The sequence below is a fragment of the Sparus aurata genome, chromosome 12 (genome assembly GCF_900880675.1).
Source record: "Sparus aurata chromosome 12, fSpaAur1.1, whole genome shotgun sequence".
NCBI classification, from domain to species: Eukaryota; Metazoa; Chordata; class Actinopteri; order Spariformes; family Sparidae; genus Sparus; species Sparus aurata.
Window position 1 is genome coordinate 28713548 of NC_044198.1, and position 13400 is coordinate 28726947.

General features: G+C 44.9%; 2 protein-coding genes across 5 annotated transcripts; one reads left to right on the plus strand and one right to left on the minus strand.

Annotated features, from left to right (window-relative positions):
* The first annotated feature begins 1294 nt into the window (after positions 1 to 1294).
* Positions 1295 to 5253, plus strand: LOC115592715 (myosin light chain 5-like). Its single transcript, XM_030435770.1, has 8 exons — positions 1295 to 1489; positions 1586 to 2166; positions 3253 to 3360; positions 3428 to 3503; positions 3586 to 3690; positions 4150 to 4228; positions 4320 to 4368; positions 5087 to 5253. Exons 2-8 carry the CDS (start codon positions 2164 to 2166, stop codon positions 5186 to 5188), a joined length of 522 nt encoding a protein of 173 aa, XP_030291630.1. The 5' UTR covers positions 1295 to 1489; positions 1586 to 2163; the 3' UTR covers positions 5189 to 5253.
* On the minus strand, positions 5247 to 13397 carry LOC115592677 (heparanase-like). 4 transcript variants are annotated; one of them, XM_030435717.1, is made up of 12 exons: positions 13051 to 13390; positions 12157 to 12269; positions 11584 to 11712; positions 10425 to 10598; positions 9579 to 9750; positions 8777 to 8824; positions 8331 to 8424; positions 8142 to 8248; positions 7801 to 7915; positions 7025 to 7149; positions 6796 to 6942; positions 5247 to 6003 (listed from the first exon to the last, which is right to left on the minus strand). In XM_030435717.1, the coding sequence occupies exons 1-12, from the start codon at positions 13269 to 13271 to the stop codon at positions 5844 to 5846; spliced, it is 1605 nt and encodes a 534-aa protein (XP_030291577.1). In that variant the 5' UTR covers positions 13272 to 13390; the 3' UTR covers positions 5247 to 5843. The 4 variants fall into 4 exon arrangements, with proteins under 4 accessions (XP_030291577.1, XP_030291576.1, XP_030291578.1 ...); XM_030435716.1 differs by having other exon boundaries at positions 12145 to 12269; XM_030435718.1 differs by lacking the exon at positions 10425 to 10598 and having other exon boundaries at positions 12145 to 12269; positions 13051 to 13392.
* Positions 13398 to 13400: the final 3 nt, after the last annotated feature.

Here is a 13400-nt window from a genome sequence, read left to right on the forward strand (position 1 = left end):
GTTGATATGTTATAGAACACAACGAGTCATCAAGGAGTTATATATTATTGTCAGTTTACAAAGATATATGTAATTGTTAGTTTTTTCTATGGAGTTTGGTATCAGGTTTATCACTTTTACACATTTAACAGCTGAATGAACCCTGCTGCTAATATTCTGATATGAATTAGAGCTGCTGGTTACCACAGATAGAACAAGTCTTTATTAAATGTAATAGTTCACATGAACACAACACAAGGAGCTGGACAGAACCAGAACCAGAACCAGAACCAGAATCAGAATCAGAATTCCTTTATTGTCCCACAAACGGGGACATTTGTTTGCCACAGCAGCCAAAATACAGAATATTACAAACAATGATGACAATAGTAAAAAGTAAACAATATAATTAAAAGGTAAGAAATAAAATAGATTCGTTTAAACTTTTAACATAATGTACAACGTTAACATGTAATTATAATCAGGACCACAGCGCCGCCCGGTGGACATTCAACCAAACTGCATCACAACATCTTTAAAGGAGAACAATCCAGACACGTTCACATTATTAAAGGAATAATATGTTTTATTAAAGTGTATTTGTTATTAAAGTTTTCTCTCTTGAGACCAATATTTAATCCTTTTATATGAATGGACAATAATTTAAATACCCTCTTTTTAATTGAATCCCTCTACATGTGAGAGCACTTTGGTGTGGATGGGAAAGTGTGTGTTGGAGTTATAAGGACTTGATGCTTTATGGTGAAGCATCAGAATCGACCGCACTGCCACACTGACCAGGTCTAACGGAGCTGAAAGCTTTTGATACCTTTCCATCTTCCAGGTGTGAGGATGATACTGAGTGAATGTGACGTCTGTGCTGTTAAATCTGTAGGAGGTCGTTAAAGTGCGAGGAGGGAAACGGCGCCAATTGGTGGCAAAATCTCAACTGTGAATCAAAATGGCCGACTTCCTGTAGGACTGAGGGTCCTGCAGGGTTTGTTGTGCATCTGGTCATGAGATGATGCATACCGAATGTTGTTCATGTATGTGCATGTAGGGGGCGGGGCTTCAAGCTGTGGAGCCATGACGTCACTGAGGAGGCTCAGAGCCTCGCAGATATCGATGTTCGTGACTCGTGATGGATCTGCAAACTTTGGCATATGTCAGAGTTTGTCTGTACGTACAAAATGTGAGAAGCCATCAGGGGGCGCTGCTGAGCTGTTGGGCCGCACCTGAGGACCGTTTGGTTTCAAGGACTCATGAGTTTGAACCTACGTGCTAAATGTGGTAAAGAAAAAGAAAACTGGCGTACACAACTGAAGATGGCCGACTTCCTTCTTGGGCAAAAAAATCCGCAAAATCAAATTCTGGCTTTATCGATGAGACCTGTGAGTCCTGTGTTTCATGAAGATCAGAGAAGGTTTGTAGTCACATAACCTGGTGTTAGGGGGCGCTGTGGTGTCCTCTGGCCACGCCCACAACCGATGATGTCATCACCTGATGAGACGTATGTACAGAGTTTTAAACCTGCGCTTCTTTCAGCTGACGAACATTCAGAAACATCCGGATGATGATAATAATGTTGATGATTTGACGTTTTCAGGGTCTTCAGAGCTGGTTGTCACTGTTGTCATAGCAACAGGTCCACACACCTTTAACCTGCTGAGGTGTCAAGATGTTCCAGGGTTAACCGCCAGCAGGAGGTCATGTTGTACATCCAGTTGTTGGTCTGCCATCAGGTTTGTCTCAGTCTGTGTGACATACAACACGAGGACAGATTCTCCATGTGATCGACTGTTTGTGTCTACAACTGTTTATCATGGAAGAAACAAAACGACTCGCCTCTTCTTCTCTGTCCTATTTTAAAACCGAGCTCTATAAAAGAATAAAAGTGTGAATCAGAGGAGCGTCCGACCTCCGTCTGCAAATAGAAACACTTTAAAAGGTTCTGATCAGCAGCAGCAGTTGTCGGCTCTCCGGAGAACCCGACTTTTACCAACATCCTGCCCATGTAAGGGGAACTCCGCTGGGCCCCGGGGGTCCCGCTTCAGTCCAGACCCGTCCCTGAAGACCCGGGTCCATTCACACTGTCATCACGTCCTCCTGCCCCGCAGACAGCTGCTGTATTTAAACCAGCTGCTCTCAGATCAGCGCAGCAGCATCACAGAGGAGCAGCAGGCGATGGTACGTCTTCTTCACTCTCATACACTTTATATCAGATCTGTGATTACAAACAGTATTTTAAATCAGACAGTTAACTTAAAGGGGCATTCTGTAGTTTTGTAGAACAAATAATTTTAATCACTACAATATTTCAGCCATCAGTGGAACATCTAGAAAGCTAGAGAGGTGGCAGGGTCCGCCACATTTATTCAGACATGAAAACAAAGAGATTCTGATTATTCAGTTTGTTTCTCTGCTCATTAACATTTCTACAGACTGCTCCTTTAACATCTGCGGGAGGTGACAGATTTAGTCTTCAGCTGCTGATTTCAGAGACTTTAACGATGTTAGTATGACGTTGAATTATCCTCAGCTGTCAGTGACCGTTAGCTGTGTGAGTTGGACCGACAGCAGCAGGTTAACGGGTCGTTTCAGCCCGACTCGGCCAGGATTCAGAACTTCTCCCAGTCTGTGTTCATGGATTGTCTTGAAAAAAAAGAAATTACGTTAAAAAAAACATATTCTAAATTCATGGGAACCTTTAAAATCATGTAGCGATAAGAATACAATAGAGAACACGATGACATCATCTCGTTACAACAGATCGAGTGTTTACGAGCTGCAGACATCAGCTGACATCACACAGAGACAGGAAACATGAAATAAAAACACTTTAACATTCAAACTTCTGTTAAATCACTGAACGCTCTTCACTGGGACTGAATTAACAAACCGACCTTAAAGGAGTTTCACTGTGTTTACATGTGGCGGACCCTGCCACCGGTCCAGCTCCACACAGTGTTCTGGACCTGATGTTCCTCTGAGCAGCTGGTTGATTCACTGATGAGGAAAGTTTTTATTATCACCTCATTAATACTGTAAGAGAGAGAGAGCTGCTTTCCATTCTGTCTGATTAACGAGCTCATCGTCAGGACAGCATGTGTCTTTACGTTTCATTACGACCTGTCAACACTGTACTGTGGAGAAATGGTGGATTTACCCTTTAATTCCACACAGCACCAGTCTGTCACACTCAGTCCACACCGCCTGTGATAACTCGTCTGTCTTTGAGTTAACGATGATGAAATGTTTCCATCGTTGTTTCAGGCGAGCAGAAAGACGAAGAAGAAGGAGGGAGGAGCCAAGCGAGCTCAGAGAGCCTCGTCCAACGTGTTCTCCATGTTCGAACAGACTCAGATCCAAGAGTTCAAAGAGGTAAAGTCTTTATTCACACCACGTTTCATTAAAGTCTTTATCTCACGTGTCTGTCGTTTTAATCCAGGCGTTCACGCTTATCGACCAGAACCGGGACGGCTTCATCGACAAAGAGGATCTCAAGGACACATACGCCTCTCTGGGTTTGTAGCTGTGATCACAGGTAACCTCAGTGAGCAGGTGTTTGTGTTGGACGTGATGTGGACAGGTGTGCTGTCTCCTCAGGTAAACTGGATGTGAAGGACAGAGAGCTGGAGGACATGCTGAGAGAAGCCACGGGCCCGATCAACTTCACCATGTTCCTCAACCTGTTCGGAGGAAAGCTGCACGGTGAGAAGTTCTGGAGCAGCGTAGAAACCCGACAGCAGCAGAGAGACAGACAGACTGAGCTGTTCAGAACCAGAACCAACATCCGTCTGCTGCAGACCACTGTGGACAGAATGTCTTTATCACCAGACTCCCTTAACAAATGTGTCAGTTTAGTGAGTTGTTGAGTTGGAGACACTTTATAAACTCTGTAAACTCTGTCTCTGACTCATTCTGCATTATTTGGACCTTCTTGTTCATTCAGCTGAAGTTCTACATTAGCTACATTAATGATCACGTGACAACATCAGACATGTGGAGCGATGAAGAGGAGGTGACCTTCCTCACATGTCTGATTTCCCTCCTCTGAGCTTTGACTGACTCCACCTGCTGTCCAACCAACCGACCAGTCAACTGAGAGTCACTGAGCAGGAGATGGACACAGTGTTTTATTTCTTCCTGGTTCTGTTTGTCTGTGTGCAGGTACTGACCCGGAGGAAACCATCTTAAACGCCTTCAAAATGTTTGATCCTGACGCACACGGCTTCGTTCACAAAGACGAGTACGTTCTCAGCGTGTCATCACAGATTTACAGACTTTAGCTGCTCAGAGAAAATTAATCCTTGTCCTGTTTTTTCTTTTTGGTTTTGCAGATTACAGAAGCTACTGATGACACAAGCAGACAAGTTCTCACCTGAGGAGGTGCAGAACCGACCCGGTTTATTTAACTTTGATTCCATCTGAGTTGTTTAAAGTACTCGAGTAAATGTAAAGATATCAAGTCAGGAAAAAGTGAAAGTGATGAAGTACTTCAGTGCAGAAACTCAAAATGTCAGAGCTGAATTTTTGTCTAACATGTAAAAACACTGAACACAGGAGACAATGTTCAGGTGAGGAGAGATTTATTTTGTTCTGTGAGCTGATTTATTTCTTCACTTTGTCTCTCAGAGTCTTAAAAGTGTAAATTACTGATAATAAATCATTTCTATCTGTAGAGTCGACTGAAACCTTCAGCTGATTCTTGTTTCAACTTCTGACACTTGTTTGTGGAAAAGTACTCAGCAGTTTAACAGTAACTCAGGAGTACTCGAGTAAAAAGTAGAAGTACTCTGATGATGTCACCGTCCTGTTATAAGTAAAGCTGCTAACGTTTTAGCATCATATGAAATATATTTGCTTCTTTATTCTAGATAACAGTTTTCTCTCTTCATTCCTTTAAAAACTATTATTTATACCTTTTTTAAAAAGGCTCCATAAAAAGAAAATACTTTAAATAGTTACTTCTTCATTTATGAACACCTGATCGATCAGTAAGTCATCAATCAGAGCGGTGTTCAGTGAATTCTGCTGTCAGGCTTCAGTGTTTCTGCTCCTGTCATCAGCTGATCAGCAGTATTGATGATGATTGATCTGATTTCAGGTGAAGCAGATGTTCCAGTCGTCCAACATCGACGCAGCAGGACACCTGGACTACAAATCTCTGTGTTACATCATCACACACGGCGAGGAGCGAGAGGAGTGAACCACCAGACGTCTGATCAGACGTGTCATCGACAGCTTCAAATAAAGATACACAGAAAAACCTGAGTTGGAATTTATTGATTGATCAGTTCAACCCGTCTCTGATCCAGACTGAAATATGTCATGTTCATGTTCCCCTCAAGATGAACTGTGATCACTTTATTGATCCTCATCAGGTCGACATGCTAACATCATGCTAACATCATGCTAACATCATGCTAACATCATGCTAACATCATGCTAACATCATGCTAACATCATGCTAACATCTGTAGAACTGATGACATCAGAGCTGATCCTCCTCTGTACTGATCTGAGTCCAGCGGTCCATGTAGGACTTTAGGTGACTCAGTCAGGTTCGGTCCAAAGTTTCACCACGTTTGTGTCGTCAAATAAAAAAACCTTTATTTATTTTCACAGCATCATTTCTATAAATAAGAAACTCCAGCATCTTTATAAAGTATGTAAGAAAACAAACAGCATCAAAACCCTAAACCAGTGTTACAGTTCAAGTCTGTGTGTGTGTGTGTGTGTGCGTGTGTGTGTGTGTGTGTGTGTGTGTGAGAGTGCGTGTGTGTCTGTGTGTGTGTGAGAGTGTGCATGTGTGCGTGTGTGTGTGTGTGTGTGTGTGTGCGTGTGTGTGTGTGTGTGTGTGGTCACTCGCAGCCTGCAGCTCGAGCGTCTGTGAGGACGAAGAAGGCGAGCGAGTACGCAGGAAGCTGCAGGTGTTCAGACGGAGGCAGGCGGAGGCCGTTCAGGTCAGGAAGAGTTTTATCATCCAGCATCTTCAGCACGACTCCGTTCAGCCGGACCGACCTGCAGCAGGACACACAGTCAGTCAGCATCAGTGTTACTGATCACATGATGGCAGATCTTCTCTCACCTGATCTGATTTTAAGACGAGAGAAGTGAAGTAGAAGGAGACTCAGAGCGAAGACAGTCAGCTGACCGCTCACACGTTTGTCATTATGTCTTTGAATCAGCTGCTGATTGAATTTACAGACAAACAACAGAACGCTTCATAACCCAACGAGCCCAAACACGTTCTGTCTGCAGTTATCTCTTTGTGAACTGACTTGAATCTCTCTGGTTTGAGACAAACGGACAGTTTGAAGCTGTTCAGTCGTGGAGGAGAGGATGACTGAAGATGAACGAGTCTTTATTTGGGTGAACTGTTCCTTTAAACTCATTTTTCCTGTATGACACACAGGTTGAGGTGAGTTTGTTTCTGGGAGGAGACACTTTGAGGTTTAGATTTCTGACTTTAGTCCTACAGTTCCCATAATGCATCATTTGTCTCCACACCCGAGCTGAGATGACCCAGATGACATCACTCTGATCTTCATCATATTCTGACTGTATGAAGTTTCTCTTCTCAGCGAACACATGAACTGTTGCAGCTGCTGTAACGAACACAGACTGACAGAAACACGAGGAACCTGATGAGATTAAACACATGTAACATATAAACTACACGTGTTCTCCTCTCTTGCTCTTTGGCTTCCTTGACAACCCTTTCACATTAAGAGCGTGTGACAGAACGTGACCTTTCCCATGACTGGAGGATGTTCAGCTAACTCTCTGATAAATGGGCACATTGAGCAGCACCTGGAGTAGAGGCCGTCCTCCCCCGGCTGCTCCGACTCCAGAACAAAAGCCTCCACTGTGCCGGAGGAGACCAGGGCATGAATGGAGATCCTGGCTGGTTTCTTACTGAGGTTCATCGCCATCAGCGTGACGGCGCCGCTCCCGTACCTACAGACACACACAGCGACAGGGCGAGTCAGAGCACGATGTGGGTTACAGAGTAATACAGGCGAGGTTAAAGCAGGAGAACCTGTTCCTGTTGGCACAGTGCAGATACAGCCGGACTCTTTTACTGCGAGCGACGCTGGGAGACGCTTCCACCTTCAGAACCTCTGGACCCACGAGCCGCTTATAGAGAACAGACAACCAGTAATCCTGAGAGAAGAGAGGTGGAGATGATCAGATCACACTTTAATGTTTCAGTCATTCATCTGCAGGCGTGTTGATGTCACCTGATGATTCATTCTCTCTTCTCTGAGCTCAGTTTGTCTCCTGCAGCTCCTGACAGAATATCTGCCTCGTTAGCTGCTGAACGCTCACCAGCTGATCTCTAACTGCTGCTTGCTGACTTTTTATCCAGCCAACCTGATGAAGCTGATAACACGTGCTGACAGCTTGTTCTGATGCCCAGAAAGTATTCAGTGTTGAGAGTAAAACTACTGAGTGTGCAGGATGGTTCATTTGAGAGTGTTTCACTTGTTATGTTTCATTATATTTCCATCTCGACGAGAAGCTTCAGTCTGAACTTCTAATCTGACTGTTGAATCAATAACACGTCTTCTTTTAAACATCATCTTACTTTATAACATTCATCTGTAAACTAACTAGTGACTGACACCGTCAGATAAATAAAGTTGAATGGAATGAACAACATTTCCATCTGAAAAGAAGAATAAAGATAATGTACATTCACTGACAGTGCCAACTCTAAAATAAACCGATGACCCTGAAGGCATCACAGGATGAAGTCTTCTCGTCTCACTCGATTAAAACATGAAGAGTTGTAAATGATTAAAGAAGTCTCACAGGAAGAGGATCCAGGTTGTCGTCCACCAGGTGATAACTGCCAGAACCGATGAACACCTGCCTCATCACCACGTCCAGGCCCAGTCGGGCTGCCAGGCCCAGTTTATCCAGCCACCTGCAGACAGCACACGTCCACACACACCTGTTAGACCAGTTCAGAACACTTGGCTTTTATTTTGAAAAGCATACTTGACTGTGGCTGTGAGGTCGGTCATGAGCCCGGGGCTGCTGGGTAATCAGTAAACTCAATTAACCCAGCATGCAGTTCTCCTGAGAGGTGATCTAGTGACCCGGCTCTCAGTGACCCGGTTCTGTTTGCCTCTCTGTGTGTTCAGACTCACATGAATCCTGCGACGAACGTGTCCGACAGTCCGACCGCTCCGCCTCCGTACGCCGAGCTCGTCTCTCCGAGCCACACCGGCTTCCCCGGAGACGCCAGCTGCACTTTCTGACCCGGGAGAGAAAAACATCCAGGTTAACATGCAGACGAGTCACACACACACCTGTTCACCTGCAGAGCTCGTCTTCACCTGCAGAACTTCACCCGTCTTTAAGGCCAGAGTGTCCAGAACCTCCGGGTCCAGAAAGTCCTCCAGGGACGTGTCTCTGCCGTTCACATAGTAACTAGCAGACGAGAGAACATGAACGCAACGTATCAATATCATCACACTTCCTGTCAGCTGATCAATAAATACTCTGAAGTTTCTGTTCTGCTCCTGTTCTGTTCTTTAGAAACACATTCAGAACCGTCCCACTTTATCTGAAGTTTCCATCTTCACCTGGAAACATGATCAATAGTTCTGATCACGTGTTGTTCACCATGTTCTCTCTTGTATTCACGTGTTTGTGCTGCTGTGACACTTTGTTGGTTCTGAGGTTATTAAAGGTTAATGAAATAATGAGTCTTGTTGTACTGATGTGAACTGGACCCACTGACTCCGGGTCAGTCTGCAGGTGTTGACAGTGGTGGACTCACTGGTGCCAGGTGCAGGCGTCCACCGCCCCGGATCCAGTCTGCAAGAACCTGCAGAGACACAGAGGACAGAATCACTGCGACGGGCTGCACGAGCAGAACAATCCAACTGGACTCATCTGTCTCGGTACGTCAGCAGCAGTCGGACATGTTGGACTCTCTGAGAGTCTGAAGTCCGACACTGATTCTACCGGATCCGTGTGAGGTGAAGCAAATAAGTTCTGCTGGACTGTGAATGTGTTCAGTGGATCATTTCTGCTGTTAGACGTTAGCTGAGATTTGTGTGAAGATCCAGATGTTCTGGAGGAATAAACACCTGGAGTCTCATCAGGTTCTGATCCGGAGCCGTTTAATGACGGGAGCAGAACTCAGAGATGATTTTGTAACTTCTGGTACTAAAAATGTTATTTCTCTGATATTTCTCTCTGCAGCAGTGATCCCGAGATTTACTGCATGAACGTAACGTTACAGAGAGGAGACAGAGAACCAGAACCAGAACCAGAACCAGAGTCTCTGCTGAGTGCTGACCTGATGTTCTGTACTGTTTCATGTTAAACTGTAAAATATGCATCAGCTCTTATAGTTCTCTGCATTTATTGGATCACAGTGAATAATGCTGGTGTGTTTTTTGATCCCTTCTCCCAGAATCAGAACCAGCCACCAGAACTCTTTTCATTCAGGCTCTGATTTGTTCAAGAACTGATGATGGAACAGTTTAATAATTAAGATGTTTCTAACTTAGATGAATGTCCAGCAGAGGAAACACTTGATGAGACTACAGAATCTCTGTCAGCGAGTCTCTCACCCCTCCAGGATGTCGACCCGGTGGTCTCGCGGCTGACCCACGTCCGGCCCGAACAGCCCGGCGTCGCGGTACAGTTTGGATTCTGACATCATCTCTCTGAGGCGGGTGAAATCCTGCCCGAGCTGATATCCATCCACTCGAATCCCCGCCTTCTTCTCGTAGCTGTTCGGCTCTGAGAACAAACACACGACATCACCTTCAGTTCGACCCAGACGTCCAATCAAAAGCCCTTTATCTCACTTCCTGTCTCACTGGATCAGAACACCAACAAACGTCTTCAGGGCGGATTAAGAACATGAGATAACTTCCTGAGCAGCTCACACAAAAAACACGGAAGTGAAACTCAAACCTCAGATAAAGAGACCGCAGAGTTTCAATATTACTGTAACTTCCCTCCAATAATGAGCGAGGAGGAGAAAATATGACACCACACGGAGGATTTACAGTGAAGTCAGATTCTTCTTCGTGTTCAGACTCGACTCAGACAGACACACTGTTCCTCTGCTGTTAACATCAGTGTGCAGATAACAAACAGAAACGAGTCACTGTTGGATAGAAAATAACTTTCCTGTCGTGTCGGCCGGCTCAAACGTCTCAGTGATCCTCTGAGAGAAGTCTGCTGATCAATCACACAATCACACAATCATACAGCAACAAACGTGGATTCATCCGCTGCTGAAAATAGTCCCAAACTAACGCTCCACTTCATCACAGAACCTGTTCAGCCTCACCAGCAGAACCGCTCAGCTGATGTACGTTTGTCTGAAGCATCACTTTGGAAATATGTGTTGTTTTTTCTAGATTTATATGAATATAAATGCAAATGTTCAGATAGAAGTGGTGTACCGTTGCCGAGCTCCCAGGACATCCGGTACTGTTTGGACTCACAGTACTGCAGCAGCGAGCGGGCGTTGCTGCTGTTCCAGGTGTTGTCGGCGGTTCTGAGGAGAGCGTTCAGCCCGAAGATCAGATCCATCCCCGAGCAGCTGCTGAAGGAGTGCAGCAGGTCCACAGTGGACTCTGTGACAGGAGGACAGCAGTCAGCACACCGAGCAGAACTTAGATCAGACCGGGCTGCACACCAAGCAGACAGAACCTGAGAACCTCATCATCACAACTGTTCTGGGCCGGAATTGTAATATCAATACGCAGGAGAGAGAAAAGTGTTGACATCTCTCTGAAGCTGCCGGCGTCAGCAGCCCGTCTGACTCTGAATCATCGTCTCCTTCTTGTAAATTCAGCATTAAATGTAAAACCAGCTGTCAACCACGACATCACCAGACTCCCTTCACAAATCAGCTAATTTAAGGAGTTGTTGAGTAGCACAACACTTTATAAACATTATGAAACTGTGTGTGTGACAGATTGTAAGTCATTGTGTCCTTGTTGTAAATTCAGCATTAAATCTTTCAGCTGAAGTTGTTTGTCTCCTTGTAAAAAGTGTCAGTTTGTGGCAGCATGTCTGTACCAGCCTGTCTGCTTCTGTGTCTAAAGTGCTAAAGTCTTACCTGCCAACATTGATCAGCTGTTTGAACACACTGTTTACACTGATGTCACCATTTACACTCCATTTATGAAAGAAGAAACATGTTATTGATCTAAACATGTCACATGTTACAAAGACACTAAACAGTAACAATATAGGCTCCTTCTTTGTCCCCGTGGAGAAAGTCCCCAGACTCCCTTAACAAATGTGTCAGTTTAGTGAGTTGTTGAGTTGGAGACACTTTATAAACTCTGTGAAACTCTGTCTCTGACTCATTCTGCATTATTTGGACCTTCTTGTTCATTCGGCAAATGTTCTACATGAACTTCTTTCAGTCTTTGAGTAGAAACATCAGATCACTCAGGACATCTGAACAGACTCAACATGAACCTGATCAACGCTGCAAAGGCAGCAGGAAGTTAAAGGAAGGAAACAAAACATTTTGGTTCGGTGTTGATCCAAATGTGTGACACCAGACTGGAGCTCTTTCTGTGACCCGGGTGAGAAAGTCAGTGGTACCTGTGAACTTGACTCGTCTGTACTTCCTCTGCAGATCTTCTCTCAGCAGGATCAGCTTCTGTTGAGTCCAGTCTGCCTTCAGCTTCTCCTCCAGCCACGAGGGCAGGTCCAGTTCAGCACAGGACGGTTCTGACAGCAACATGAAGTCAGGTACATTCTACATTTCTCTTCAGGAATCATTCACCTCTCGCTCACTTCTTCTTAAAGAAATTTTCAAAACTAACTTTAGTGAGTTTGATTTACTTTAATTTATATTCTCACAAACGACTGATTCCTTTAATAGTCTGATGATGTTTCCACAGCAGGTGTGTTTACATTCATGTTGAAACAATAAATAACTGATTTCCATCTGTTTCACTGTAACAAACAGTAAACTGCAGTTATGTTTCTGTAAATGAAACAACGATCGTCTGGTTGTTTGTGTACTTGCTTCCAGTATTTTTCTGAGGAAGTTTAAAGGTTAGTCAACACTTCCTGATGATGTGACGTCTGCGAGGGAGGAAGTAGGTTTATAAGAAATCCCGTCCAGCACAAAGACATCAGAGCAGCGTCTGAGTTTACCTGCAGCCTCACCTGAGCCGGGCCCAGGCCTCCGCGGGACGAACACCATGAAGTCCTGTCTCGTCCCCCCGAACCTCACAAAGGCCGGAGACAGCGCTCCCGCCAGAGTTCTGATCTTTGGAGAGCTGCAGGAGACAGAAGGCGGGACTTATTGATCCTATCTGATCAGATCTGAAACCAACAAGTTATCAATAGAGTCAATTCAGCTGTTCATTGATTAGTCTTTCATCAGGACTGTGATCAGTGAGATTGATCTGCAAAAACAACATGATGTCCATTTAAAGTCAATTTTTTTTTAAATCAATTTTAACATAAAACAACAACAACACAAACACGTCACATGGCGGCCATGTTGGATTTAAAGTGTAAATATGTGAAAAATGTTTAATTGTGTCGTCATAGCAACACTCAGATATCACAGGCTCTGGTGAAGTAAACAAAACGTTACATGTAGTAATCAACAACACAGAGTACTGATGGAATGTAACTAAGTACATTTACTCCAGTAACGCTGAGGGTCTCAGTACTCGAGTATTTCTATTTTCTGCTTCTTTATACTTCCACTCTCCTACTTTTTACTCCACTACATTCATTTGATAACTTTAGTTACTTTACAGATTACAGATTACATGCTGCATCAGAGCCACATAAAGGTAAATGTATCAGTTACTTTAATACTCAGATACTTTCAGACTTTTACTCGAGTACTTTTCGTACGGATGACTTTCAAAGTTGTTTGAACAACTTGTCGTTACTTTTCCTGGAGTCTGTCTGCTGCTGAACAGTCGGAACCGGCTGCTGGGTTCAGACTGAAGCTCTGTGTGAGACAGGACTCCGACAGTCGGAACCGGCGGGTCCCACAGACTGAGCTGCTCCGCTGGAAGGTTCGTGTCGGACTGGACTCACCTCAGCAGGTACATGAACTTCTCCTCTGAAGCCAGACTGGCGTCGATGGTGACGGACAGGAAGCGTCGGTCCACCCGGTGGATCACCGCGGACAGGTCCGCCAGCACCGCCGCGTCCACTCCATCCGAACAGTTCTGGTTCTGGAGCCTAATGTGGACCCCGTGAGTCTGAGACCAGAGGACCCAGAGCAGCACCGACACCGACACCGACACACACTTCATGTCTGCTGCCGACACTCACTCACACACACGCGCCACACTTCCTGCAGCGCTTCCTCCTGCTCAGCTTCACATGATCACACCGGAGCCGGAACATCTCCGGGACCGTCCGGAACACACCGGGACCGTCCG

Bases quoted from the DNA above. Each gene is read 5' to 3' on its own strand.
- LOC115592715 (XM_030435770.1), top strand. The intron at 3,504-3,585 runs GTTTGTAGCTGT...CTGTCTCCTCAG, and splicing joins GGACACATACGCCTCTCTGG to GTAAACTGGATGTGAAGGAC. The intron at 4,369-5,086 runs GTGCAGAACCGA...ATCTGATTTCAG, and splicing joins ACAAGTTCTCACCTGAGGAG to GTGAAGCAGATGTTCCAGTC.
- LOC115592677 (XM_030435716.1), bottom strand. From the start codon at position 13,271: ATGAAGTGTGTGTCGGTGTCGGTGTCGGTGCTGCTCTGGGTCCTCTGG. The intron at 8,249-8,330 runs GTGAAGACGAGC...CTCCCGGGTCAG, and splicing joins AGACGGGTGAAGTTCTGCAG to AAAGTGCAGCTGGCGTCTCC. The intron at 7,916-8,141 runs GTGAGTCTGAAC...TGCTGTCTGCAG, and splicing joins ACGTTCGTCGCAGGATTCAT to GTGGCTGGATAAACTGGGCC.